This window comes from Nyctereutes procyonoides, unplaced genomic scaffold, assembly GCF_905146905.1.
Source record: "Nyctereutes procyonoides isolate TBG_1078 unplaced genomic scaffold, NYPRO_anot_genome, whole genome shotgun sequence".
Classification (NCBI taxonomy): Eukaryota; Metazoa; Chordata; class Mammalia; order Carnivora; family Canidae; genus Nyctereutes; species Nyctereutes procyonoides.
Window position 1 is genome coordinate 45,223,468 of NW_026575139.1, and position 13,486 is coordinate 45,236,953.

The 13,486-nt window shown below is 43.4% G+C and overlaps 1 protein-coding gene across 9 annotated transcripts in view; it reads left to right on the plus strand.

Annotated features, from left to right (window-relative positions):
* The first annotated feature begins 1,337 nt into the window (after positions 1-1,337).
* TRIM9 (tripartite motif containing 9) overlaps positions 1,338-13,486 on the plus strand; it is a 106,764-nt gene continuing 94,615 nt past the window's right edge. For all 9 annotated transcript variants that reach the window (XM_055303865.1, XM_055303863.1, XM_055303858.1 and 6 more), the window contains exon 1: positions 1,338-2,299. In XM_055303865.1, the coding sequence (XP_055159840.1) occupies positions 1,478-2,299 (822 nt within the window). In that variant the 5' untranslated portion in view covers positions 1,338-1,477. The remainder of the gene's footprint in view (positions 2,300-13,486) is intronic.

The window sequence follows — 13,486 nt, forward strand, 5'->3', positions numbered from 1 at the left end:
CGAGGACCCCCATGCACTTCAAAGGAGGAAACAGAAAGAACCCACCGTTCTGAAGCTGTGGTAAATGCTCAGGCCACGTGACACTGTATAACGCTGTTTGGATTCAAACACTGAGACTCCGCAGTGACACAGTGATTCATCTGCAGCTAGTTACTCAACTGTAGGCGCTGAGAAATAGGCAACCCTGCCTGACCTGCCTCAAACTGAGCCAAAGGTACTGCTGGCCTCGCGAAAGCTCGGCCAGGTGCGAGAGCACCGTGACAGCACCGCTTTGGGAGGCAGGGAGGGCGAAGAGGGGAGACAGGCACGTCCACACCGTAAGGTGCACACCACGCCGGGAGAAGCCTCTGGGCCGAGCCTGATTTTTTTTTTTAATTTTTATTTATTTATGATAGTCATACAGAGAGAGAGAGAGGCAGAGACACAGGCAGAGGGAGAGGCAGGCTCCATGCACCGGGAGCCCGACGTGGGATTCGATCCCGGGTCTCCAGGATCGCGCCCTGGGCCAAAGGCAGGCGCCAAACCGCTGCGCCACCCAGGGATCCCCCCGAGCCTGATTTTTAAGCGGGAAATGAAGAGTTAGGGATTTTTTTTAAGCTACCATACTGAGCCTTTATTTACATCGGTCACCTAGCTGCAATCCCATGGCAACACTAAGAAATTGCTATTCTTACTTCCCCTCTTAGACCCCAGGCAGTGAGGGTGAAAGAAGCGAAGAGGCCCTTCCTGGGGGCTTTTCCGCCCGGGGCCGCAGGCTCCCAGGATGGGGAGCGCCGGGGCCGGGCGGTACAAAACCCCGGGCCCGGGGGAGGCTCCGGCCCAGGCAGGCTGCGGGCAGCGGAAGGGGACGGAGAGGTCTCGCGGGCGCGCGGCCCTCGCCCGTGGTACAGGTCGGCGCGGGGACCAGGGCTGGAAGCCAAACGCAGACAGTTGGCGAGGGCCTACTCGCTGCGGGGAGGGCTTTCTCACGCCCCCTGCTCTTGGGAGACGGCGCCGGAGGTCGGAAGGAAGCGGGGCGAGGGATGAGTCATCCCGCCGAATCCCTCCTTCCCGGTCCCTCGCCTCCGCACGCCGGCCCCCTCCCGAGATCCTGCAGCCGGGAGCGAAGACTCGCTCCTCCTTAGAGTCGGCTACCGAAGCCCCCGCGGCCTGCAGAAGAGAGGAGAGGGACGGGGCGTGCGGCCAATCAGAGCCTCGCCCTCTCGCCGCCAGCCAATGGGCCGCTGCTTACGGGGCAGGGCGGGACCGGGGGGGGCGGTCCGCGGCTGGCGCGCCGCGTCGCGGGTCCGCGGCTCAGAGAGAGAGCGGCTCGCGGAGAGAGCGCCTGGCGGGGAGTCGGCGCCGGATCCACGCGGGAAGGCGCAGCCGCCGCCGCCGCCGCCGCCGGCCGAGGTGCTGGAGACGATAGGCCGGTCGGCCGCCTCGCCCGCTCAGGCACCGTTGCAGCCGCCGCTGCTTCGCTCCCAGCCCGGTCCTCATGGAAGAGATGGAAGAAGAGTTAAAATGCCCTGTGTGCGGCTCCTTCTATCGGGAGCCCATCATCTTGCCCTGCTCTCACAATTTATGTCAAGCGTGCGCCCGCAACATCCTGGTTCAGACCCCGGAGTCTGAATCCCCCCAGAGCCGCAGGGCCTCGGGCTCCGGGGTCTCCGACTATGACTATCTGGACCTGGACAAGATGAGCCTGTACAGCGAGGCGGACAGCGGCTATGGCTCCTACGGGGGTTTCGCCAGTGCCCCCACCACTCCGTGCCAGAAGTCCCCCAATGGCGTCCGCGTGTTCCCCCCGGCTATGCCGCCACCGGCCACCCACCTGTCACCGGCCTTGGCCCCGGTGCCCCGCAACTCCTGTATCACCTGCCCCCAGTGCCACCGCAGCCTCATACTGGATGACCGGGGGCTCCGCGGCTTCCCCAAGAACCGCGTCCTGGAAGGGGTAATTGACCGCTACCAGCAGAGCAAAGCCGCAGCCCTCAAGTGCCAGCTCTGCGAGAAGGCGCCCAAGGAGGCCACTGTCATGTGCGAACAGTGCGATGTCTTCTACTGTGATCCGTGCCGCCTGCGCTGCCACCCTCCCCGAGGGCCCCTAGCCAAACACCGTCTGGTGCCCCCGGCCCAGGGCCGCGTGAGCCGGCGGCTGAGCCCGCGCAAGGTCTCCACCTGCACAGACCACGAGCTGGAGAATCACAGCATGTACTGCGTGCAGTGCAAGATGCCCGTGTGTTACCAGTGCTTGGAGGAGGGCAAACATTCCAGCCACGAAGTCAAAGCTCTGGGGGCCATGTGGAAACTGCACAAGGTGAGTCCTACGAAAACCCACCCCTGACTCCCCGCGCCCCCGATCCCCCGGCTTTGCAGCAGAAGGTCCCCTCTCTGCGCACAGTGCATCCCAGCGGGGGCGCAATGCAGGTTCTCCTGTATCTGCTTCCCCCGTCTGGTGCACTGCAGAAGCGCAGGGGGACCTGAGACCGAGCGCAGGGGAGTTGAATATCCCCGGAGAGTTGTTGCGGGGACGCCTTAGAACGGGCCTCCCGGGCGCCCTCTCTGCCGCGGAGGCGCAGCCTGCGGCCGCCGCCAACGACCCGGAAAGCGCTGCGTAACCCGGCAGAGGCGCGCCCGCGCGGGGGCCTGCCAGGAGAGCTCCGGGGCAGATCCGGCTGCGGTCCTCGGAGACCAAGTGGGGGCGGTGGGGAGGCTCAGAACAGCGGAGGCTGGAGCTGCGGGATTGGCGGGCTCTGCGATTCGCGGCGGGGGCGGGGAGAACTCCGCGGGTGGAATACTGATGAGTGCGCGCTGGCCGCGACCTAAAGTCCTCGCTGGAGCAGATGCAGGACCGGGTGTTTTGCCCCGGGAGACCCGGGAGTGGTGTGGTGCGGGGGCGGCGGGGTGGGGGGGTCGAACCCTGTGGTCGCCACGGCAACAAAGCTGCGGGTCCTGACGGCCCCTGGAGCTAGGGACCTGCGGCTGAAGTAGCGGGACCAGAGGTCTCTGCGTCTAGGCCTGAAAGCTGGGCAGATGCGTAACCCAGGGTAACCCCATCCTCCCAACCACCACACAGGCATTTTGTCCAGGAGTCAACCCTTTCCCCCTTTCAGTAGTCGTCTTTGCAAGCTTTGAGGCACCTGTTACCACCAGACTTACCTTTCTTGTCTCTTTTGACGGTGCCCCCACCAAAGCTAGCTTCAAGAAGGGTCCTTTAACAACGTTTAGGTTTAGGTATGCCACTTATCTGCTCAAAACCCTCCAATCGTCCCCCACATTTCTTAGAGAGTCCCTAGAATGGTCCACCAGGACCTGCTTGACCTGTTCACATTTGGCCTCATGGACCTCATTTCCTCCCCCAGCTACACTGTCCCTCAAAGAACACCAGACAGCTTCCGACCCCGGACCTTTGCGTTTGATGTTCCTTCAGCCTGGGACAGTCTTACCCAAAACCCTATCTTCCAACGGCTCACTCTCTTGCTTCCTTCAGATTGTTGCTCAGATGTTACCTTTGCAGTGAGACCCTTCTAAATACAGTTGCTGCCACTAGCCTCAGACACTGCTAGCTGGCATGCTATATATTTTCATTGTTACTTTTGTATTTATCTATTGCTTCCTTCTGCACACACGGGAAAATAAGCTTTGTGAGGAAAAAGATGTTTATAATAATGTTAAGCCACCCTGCTTAGAAAGAAGGAGATGTGTATAAATTTCACTTTTAATTTTTCAATAATTTGCTTGGTTGGGATGCAAAGGGTAGGGCAGGAGTTCGGGATTATTGTAGGGAGATTTTCATATCATTGAGCTGCAAGCCCAAGGATCAGGCAGGGGAGTAAAGATGGTGTCCAGGCCTCAACTATGTCCCACTCAGGGTTTCCTAGCATTTCTTGGAGACTAGAAGGGCTAGCCTTTGAGAGAGACCATGGGGTTAAGGCTAAAACATTGATATTTTATTTACAGCAAGAAAAGAAATAAGATATCACCATTTTCAATAATCAGGGAGGTTTTCTCAATTTAGTATTCATTGAATGTGATCCATGTTTACAGTTATTTGTGTTCTCACATATAACCTATTAAATCTTATTCGTACTGATGAAAATTTAAGTCAGCACAAATTTGAGCCCTGTTAGGCACATGCCACTATTTTTAAAACACTTCCAATTTAAATGTTTTGAAATGATACTTACTTTTGAAAGTTTTCAAAACTTGAGTTCATGGCCAATTTTTTTTTCATGATATGATTTCACTCTTAAACTGCTAACCATAGCCTATGTTAAGCTGCCTTTCAAAGTTATCCTTGGAAACTAAGAAATTAATCCTTCTGTCTGAAAAAATAATTTAAGAGTCACACACTGATTAGGATGGTCAACCACAGCATTATTTTTCTGTGAAGAGCCTATACTTTATCCATTAAAACCAGAAGCAACCTTTTAATCTTTGTCAAGCCCTGTGTAGGTTTGAAATGTTAAATCATTGATTTTATGAGTAATGGAAATTGTGAGTAGACACTGATGTGGACTGGGTTGAAATTTGGATGTCTATTAAAAAAACAATAATGTCAAAGCCCTTGGGATGTGACATAAGTAAGCTAGAAAAGGAAGGTTGGTCCATTGGGCAAAAAAAAAAAGAAAAGGCCATTTCTTTTCTGATATTTTGCACATTTTTTTCCAAAATAATGAATAGGTATAATTTTTGTTCAGTCAATATCAGAATTATTAAACTGCCCCCCAAAAGGGCAGAAAGATGACAGATTTTAATATTCACTTATTGTCTTAGATGAACAACAAACATTGCTCCTTCATCTTATCTTTTATTAAGGTAGTTAATGTGTTAATGCTGGATTTTCTCATATAGTCTATTTATGTTCTGTTTCCACAAAAGCTCATGGGCCAGAATTTCTATATCCTTCAAAACAGGAGAGCAAAGAATTACATGAAGTAGTTTTCCTAAAGTTGAGCAGTTAATTATCAACACATGTTATTACTAGACTTGAAAGTTTTCATTAATGTTCCACCATATTGACTTAGTCATTTCTGGTGATAAAAAAATTCTGTAAGTATTTCCCTCTAGCACTAAATCATCATCCTACACATTCAAGACAAAATGGCTGAAATTTATTTTTAAAGAGGTTTTAAAAACAACTGTTTGAAAAAAAACTGGTTGAAATTCATTAGTTGTCAATTGACCAAATTAAAATATTTCTCGCACATATATGGCCTTCAAAATATGAAGTAGCCATATAAGACAAATATCTGGTAACAGTTTTTATTTAGTACTAGACTTGTTATATTCTTTAATCCAACTTAGGTTGATATAAAGAATTGCTACACAAAAAAATCATTTTGTAGATACTTTCAAAATAGGCAGTTGGAACCATTATTACTACTTTATAATATTAGTAATTCACATTTCTAAATATAACATTATCCTTGAATTCTTGGTGTGTTTTATTAGTCACTGAATCAATACACTTGTAATCCTTCTGTTGTATTTGTGCTATTGAGCAAGGATTTTCTTTTCCTTTATGAACTAACCACTCTAAATCTTGTCTCAACTATTCTTTTTCTCTTACCTTTTTTTATTGAAGATTTGCAATTTAAGCAGCATCTTATTTTATTTTTTAAAGATTTTATTTATTTATTTATTTATTTGAGAAAGAGAGCCAGTATGGGTGGGGGAGGGGGAAATAAAGGGAGAGGGAGAATGACAAGCAGAGTCCTACCCTGAGTACAAAACCCCCTGGCGGGGCCCAGTCCCACAAACCTGAGATGATGACTCTTGCTAAAACCAAGAGTCAAATGCTCAACCAACTGAGCCACCCAGGCATCCCAGCAACATTTTAAAATAAATTATCAGTTATGCTTTAATTTTCAAAGTATTCTGGAAAATATTATCTGCTTTGTTGTATGTTGGCATTTCATCAAATATTTGTGTAGCCAAGTGTATTATTTAATGTAACTAAAATGATATTTAGTTAACTGTCAGCAGTAAATACAATATAATCTAAATGTCCCTATGATAAATATAATAGGTAGCAGATATTCATGGGTTTTGTATTTTTAAAATTTACATCTTGTACAATCAGAACATTCTGTTCACAGTGTTACAAATCTTAAGGAGAATATATCAGAGAAGTCAGTTGTTCTTCTTTGTACTGAGGCATAATAGAAAGAGCTGAATGACAGGAGATCCTGTTCCAGACCTGATGCTACCACTTAACTTGCTAATAACTTGAAGCAAGTCTCATAAATTTCCGTGCTTCCTACCCAAAAATCTCTATTTGTGGAAATATTTTGAAAAAATAATTTAAATGTTTATACTTACTGATTCCAGTTTGGCACAAGAGAAAATTTTGTGTAAAACAGAAGTTATTGTCTTACTAGTCAACAATTACTGCATAAAAACCTCATCCCCCAACTTTGGGATACCTTGCTTGCTTATTTTAGAGTACAGATGGATTAAAAGGCTACTCTTAAAGGTGGCCCAAAAGGGTAGGCCACATGTTTAGTTAGCTGTCTCATCTCTGCTTCTGTCTCTTGGCAATGGGCCTCTTTGCCCTGCACAGGGCCTGACATGACTCCTCTAGCCCCAATGCAGCAGGATATTTCAGTGCAAGTGTCCACTGTCATCTAAGTAGAGTGTCCCTGTCTCTTCACATTTTCAACTTTAGAGAAAGAATCTTAGTGACTCAGCTTGCATCAGGTAGTGACTGATGACAGTCAGGCCCATGACCCCACTCCTTTGGTGAGGTGGATATAGAAGCCTAGGGTGAGGCAAGTGAGGCACTCACCTCAGGAGCAAAACTTGAGAGGCCCCCAAAACTCAGTAATCAAGATTAAAAATACTGTAATGCTATATCTTAAAAAATAAAAATGAATGCAAAAAAATCCAGGATCAACAAAATATCAACATTTTAAATTCAGGCAAGATCAGTAACAGTGCTATGCTGATCCATATTGGGCCCTGAGTCAAAAAGAAAAATCATTAATATTGGTCCTGTCTTTGTTTAATATTTTGACCTTTGTTCATCATAGAATCTTTGCATTAATCTTTAAAAAAAATTCCACATTAAAGTTGTATTGATGTTATTACTGAGGTTTTTGGCATTTCCTTAAATTCCACATTTGAGGAGAGTGCCTCACATCCCTCACCCCAGTCCCAACCCTGATGGACAGAATCACTTGTTACAACACCTGGCTTCTAGTTTTACTGTTCAGCCAGAGACAACCTCCAGGCAGGTTGCATTTGAGAGCAGTGGGGGCAAGGAGGCACTGACCAGCACTATTGTATAGTCTGAAAGGAAGCCATGCTAGGTGCAGAAGAAAGCCCTTTTGCTCTACTTAGATCTTCTACATTTTAGCTACAATTAGTTTCTTGAGCTGATTTGAAAGAAAAGTAAAAGAGTTGGTGATGATGAAAAAGAAGTTCTTAGAAGAGAACACTGGCATCGGTAGCTCAGTGCTTACTCTCCCCAGCAATGCTCCACCACCAAGTGGTTTGTGTTGTCCCTCTATGGTGAATTGGCCACATCAGAGCAAAGCAGTCCCTCATTTTGCTTATGTTAGAGTGGAGGAAGGACAGAGGTGCCAAAACATGACTTTGTACTAAGTTTGGGTACTTCTTCTAAAGTATGTGATTGAGCTGGGAGGGGGAGATTTTTAAAACCATGTAGTTTCATATGAATAATGTCATCTGTTTATTAGAAGGAAAGAAGAACTTTAGTAACCATGGAGTTCAGTGTTTTGGTGGGGTTTTTTGTTTTGTTTTGGTTTGATTTGTTGTTTTTTTGTTTTTGTTTGTTTTTGTTTTGTCTTTTGGCCTTATACCAGCAGTACTCTTCTTGCTCTAGTTAAATGTTTCCCTCACCACGACATTCCTACCTCTGCCCGGCCCCGAGATTCTGGTGGGGATGCCAATCCAATGCCCTACCTTAACCTGACCAAATGGAAGGGCATGTGGCAGAGGCCTGGCCAATTGTCATGCCCTATCCCTCTGGCCCAAGTGATTAATTTCAAAGATTAGCACGTCACTCAAGCCAGTCCAATCACAGTCCTTTTCTGAGGCTTCTATATACTAAGTCAGGGACAGAGGAGCCTTACTTTCCTCTGGGCTTGTTGCAGCTAGAATAATAAAAGCCAGGAAGTGTTTATGTCTGTGCCTCTTCCTCCTACCACTACATAAATAGAAGAGAATAAGGCAACCCACAGAAATACAAAACTGAGAAATGGAGAGAGAATTCTGAGAACAGTATTTGAGACTCACCAAGAGTGAGTCCCACTGCCCCATCCTGTCTTTTGAGTTACCTGAGTCAATAAACCTCCCCTCCTTTTTTGCTTTAGCCAGTTTGTGTCAGCCACTTTCAACTGAGAAGTCCTCACTTATAAAAGCACATGTGTTGGGGATCCCTGGGTGGCTCAGCAGTTTGGCGCCTACCTTTGACCCAGGGTGTGATCCCGGAGTCCCGGGATTGAGTCCCACGTCAGGCTCCCTGCATGGAACCTGCTTCTCCCTTCTCCTGTGTCTCTGCCTCTCTCTCTCTTTCTATGTCTATCATAGATAAATAAATAAATCTTTAAAAAAATAAAATGAAATAAAAGCACATACATTAACACATGTGAACATTTGTATTTGAAGACATTCTTATTCATTTTAGATATTATCTCTAGAATACTATACTGAAGGCTGCATTCTGATGCCAAAGAAACAAATGGAAAGCAGTTTCGATACAATGAAGCAGAAAACATATGATATTTAATATATATATGCTGTTTACCCATTCACTGATTGTGTAGCCTGTACGAGCTTATTGGGCTATAGGCTGGACAGGGAGGTTCTGAAATCAAACTTCTGTCAATAATCAATTTTATTTGTCTTGAAAGGCAAGAAATCTCTGAAGACATATACATCTTGCTTTGACCTGTTCTCTACGTCAGATTTCTCAAACTGTTTCCAAACTTAATAGTTTTGAGACTTTCCACTCTAAACATGCTCCTGATGATTCACAGTGTACATTATTATATCAGTGTACTGATTCATTCTGCAGCAATTTATTTAATCTAGAATTTTCTAAACTTATTTGACTTCGGAAACTATTTTTAAAAATTTTTCTAATTTTTCCAGTTTTATTAAAATATTGTCATATAACGTATATAAGTTAAGGATGTACAAAGTAATGATTGGAGACATGTATATATTGTGAAATGATTACCACAATAAGGTTTATTAGCACCTCCATCCTCTCACATAATTACCTTTTCTGTATGTGTGTGGAGATAATTTTTAAGAATTACACTCTTAACTTTCAAGTATATAATACTGTATTGTAAATTATAGTCACCAAGCTGTATATTAGATCCCTAGAACTTATTCTTCTAATAGCTGGAAATTTGTACCCTTTGACCAACATCTACCATTTCCCCCAATCTCTAGCCCCTGACAACCACCATCCTATTCTCTCTCTGGGTTCTGCTTTTTTTGGATTCCACATGTAAGTGAGAACATACAGTATGTGCCTTTCTTTGATTTATTTCACTGCATATAATGCCCTTGAAATCCATCCATGTTGTTGCAAAAGGCAGAATTTCCCTTTTTATGACTGAATAATATTCCTCTGTGTGTGTGTGTGTGTGTACCACATTTTCTTTATCCATTCATTTGTCAATGGACACTTAAGTTGTAGAAAATCTTTTTTAGCGCCAGATGTATTTGGGAAACACTATTCTAGAACAATGATTAGCTATTTAGTCAGTAAAAATGTAAACATTCTTAATTTCTGAAGTGTGCAGAGTAGACTACTCTAAAACTCCAACCTGTGGTTAATGTTCCAAATAAGACTATCCTTAAATCTTATGTTAATTATTAAAATTAGTATTAAAAGTTAAATTTATGTTATTCTTTAACTGTTAAAGTCAAAGATAGAGGTAAAGGCAATTAATGTAAGTTTTATAGTGTTTATATACATGTGTTCGATATATATTGCTTCCCCTTATATTGTAAATAAATGAAAAAATTAGTTTAGATATTAGTAATACTAATGTAATATAATTAGAAATAACTGCTTTGATCTACTTTTGACTATTTTTAGGCATTGTGTACATGAAGCCAAATGACTTATTTGATTGAATTTGTCATTAAATTGTGGTAGATAGAAATAGGTTGTTTTTAAGGTACTTTTTTTTAAAGATTTATTTATTTATTCATGAGAGACACACAGAGAGAGAGAGAGAGAGAAAGACAGAAATACAGGCAGAGGGAGAAGCAGGCTCCCCGCAGAGAGCCTATGCGGGACTCGATCCTGGATCCCAAGATCACGCTGTGAGCTGAAGGCAGACGCTCAACCACTGAGGCACCCAGGCGTCCCTAAGGTACTTATGATAAAGCAAAAAGGATAGTTTAACTAAAAGGTTAAAACTCTAAAGGTGATCCTGTAACAGCATATCACAACAACTTATGAGAATTAAAAGAACAGTATTTTGCCTGTTACGTTCCAAGCTTTGCTAATATTTTCAAAATGACATTTAGAGTCAATTTGTACCTTGGGAGAAGAATTAGCTATAAAATGGCCCCCCAACAGTGTATGTAGATTATTAGAGATGATCTAGGTTTTGTCATCAGCATGTCTAATTTATTCCAGAAGATATCTCAAGGCCAAAATGCTTCCCTGGAGTGTTCTCACAGCAGTTTTATCCCAACCCTAAACTGGGCCCTTGTCTTAAACTGAGCCTATCTCAGACTGATATTACTCAAAAAATTCCAAGCAGAATGCACAGAATACACTTGACACATCATCAGGGAAATCATCACAATTTCACTTCACTTTTGTTTAGCCCTGGCTTTGCCATCTTTTAACTTTTATGGCTTATGGTGAAACATTTTGGCCTTGGATCCAGCCATAGTCCCATCTGCCTAAGTTACCTCTTCTTTCTTGACTTGCATGGCCTTCCAGTTTCCCCACAGAGCCCTGTGTCTATCAGCCCTCTATCAGCCCTCCAGCATTTTCTTAAACTTGACCTTCAAATCAACTGAGCCATTCTCAACAGCCTTGCAGTAGATCAGTCTGCCAGCAGGAAGCTGAATGCTGCTCCCCGTTCCACCAGCATCACTCTTACACCAGCGGCACCCCCACACCAGCTGGGTTTAATTAGAGACACTTTTTTTCCCTTGACTATAGAAAGAAAGTTTTCTTCATTTTGACTAACTCATTTTAAGCTGAAAAAGCAAGAAAACTTGTCTTGAGTTTCTAGTCATGAATAAATAAGCACCACTGACTTTTCTCTCTTCCTCAAAATGCCTGTCTCTAGAGACTCATCTCAACTCCCACCTGCACTTGAATGTCTAAAACAGATCCAGACATTTCAGTCCCATTCCCTTTCACAATGTGTTCCCAAACTCTCTTCTATCTTCTGTCCACCCCTCCCTTAGCTCCCATCTCTGAGTTCCAACACTAAGCACCCCCCACTGTATTAAAATTGCATATGTTAGAATCTTTCACTGGACCCTACTAACTCAAAGTCATAGATTATTTCTTATATACCTTTGTTTGCTCCATTAGTGCTCTTAGTATCTGTTTGAAAAGGTTTAATGAAAAAAAGAGTCCGTAAAAAGATTAATGATTAGCAAATATCCCAATATTTTAAGTTTCTCATGTTAGCCTGATAATAGTGAAATCTGAAAGCTTTCTCTTTTTCCTTTTGTTAAAAATTTACTGAGCACTTACTACATGCCAGGACTACTCTAAGCCATTTCCTGGCACTTCTCATTTTATCTTCAGAATCTTCCTATGAGAAAACTGGGACATAGAAAAATCATAAAGTCATACCAGTTGTAAGACTCCAGAGCTTACATATTGAACTGCTACTCCGTCTTACTGTCTGATAATCACAGGAAATACATGACCTAGAAAGCACCATTTTATGGTCCTATAGATTATAATGGCATAACAAATAAACTGAGTTCCATTAGTTCTCATGCATGAAAATTACTGAAAAATTAAGTAATTTGTCCCCTAAGTTTTCTTGTAACACAATAAATTTAAAGAGGAAAATATAAGGCAGAAGGAAGGGAAAGACAAGTATGTTGAGGATGCCATAGACCGGATCCTTGGAGGCATACCCAATAGGACTGATTACCTTGGGAGGGGTCCAGCCTTGCCTCCTTGTCAGAACCAGTCAAACAGCAGACAGGCAATGGGGTTCTCTCAGCTCAGCCCCTGATTCATTGTTGTCTTGTAACAAAACCATCATCTTAAAATTTATAGACAGAAATGACATAAATATTAGGTTGAGGTTTTTTGGTATTTTCAGCATCTTTATTTCTGCAGATATAAAACATTTCTAAGTCTATCTTGAACACAAAAATATGTTGAAATCCATAAGCAGGTATCTGTTTCCTTTCCGTTTTTTTCTTGGACCTTTTGCTGAGGTGGTTAAAAGAAGATATGTACATTCCTTTTCAAGAATATATGCCTGGCCGCCTTTTCCATAGATATAAAAAGGAATATATGAATTGGAAAAGCCAATTGTTTACGAATGGGTTTAAGCACTGCCAAATAAAATTTGTTTTTCATAAGCCTTGCATAGAAACAGAACTGTGTGTTTTATACTAATAGCTCTGCTCAAAGAAGAAACTGTTCTTTAAAGAATTAGCTTTGGAAGTAGAATGCTAAACATTGTTCTTTGGTGTGGGAATAGTCACCTTCTGTCATTAGCCAGTACACATAGATGGTGAATTCTCATCTGCTGATTTATTCATGTGAAGCTGACTTTCCAGCCAGATAGCATCAATTCAGCTTTATTGAGATTTTTGTTCATCTTCTCTTTACTCTCATTTTGCCTGCAGCTTGCATTTTAAGAAGCAACTGTTTAACACCAAATACTACTCTCTCCCATGCTCCAGCAAAAAGCCTGGGAGAAGGCCATGTTGCTCTGACCTATGCTGTACATCAGCCTAAGACATTATCTAATCTCTGAAAAAGCAGGTTGCAGAGGGAAGTGAATGTGAATATGGGGGCTTTTATAGTTTCTACCTAAAGCAGGTCTTCTTAACAGGCCTTTTGATTTTGTAGGGAGCAAATGCTTGGAAGGTTAAATATATACAGGTTCAGTGATAATCACAACTCACCAAAAGCTAAAGGGAAAGAACTCTGTAATATAATCTATCATTTTTTATTGTCTATACTGTAATTTCTTTTCATCAGTACAAATAACCAACAACTGATTATGTGTAATACATTACTAATGCCTGATATGCTGTGGATGTTTATGACATCACCCAGACACACCAATTCATGATAAAATTGATAACATGGTAAAATGGGGTTGCTTATGCTGTTGCATCCCCACTCCTACATCTATGAAATGGTATCCCAAGAGCATTAGTCACATAAAATCAAATGTAAAATTGGACTCCCATCCAATCTAATAAATCTTACATGATGCAGATAAATCTGTGGTGCTTTTAACAAGCAGTTGTTACTGATTTTATTGACCATCAATCATCTGGCCCA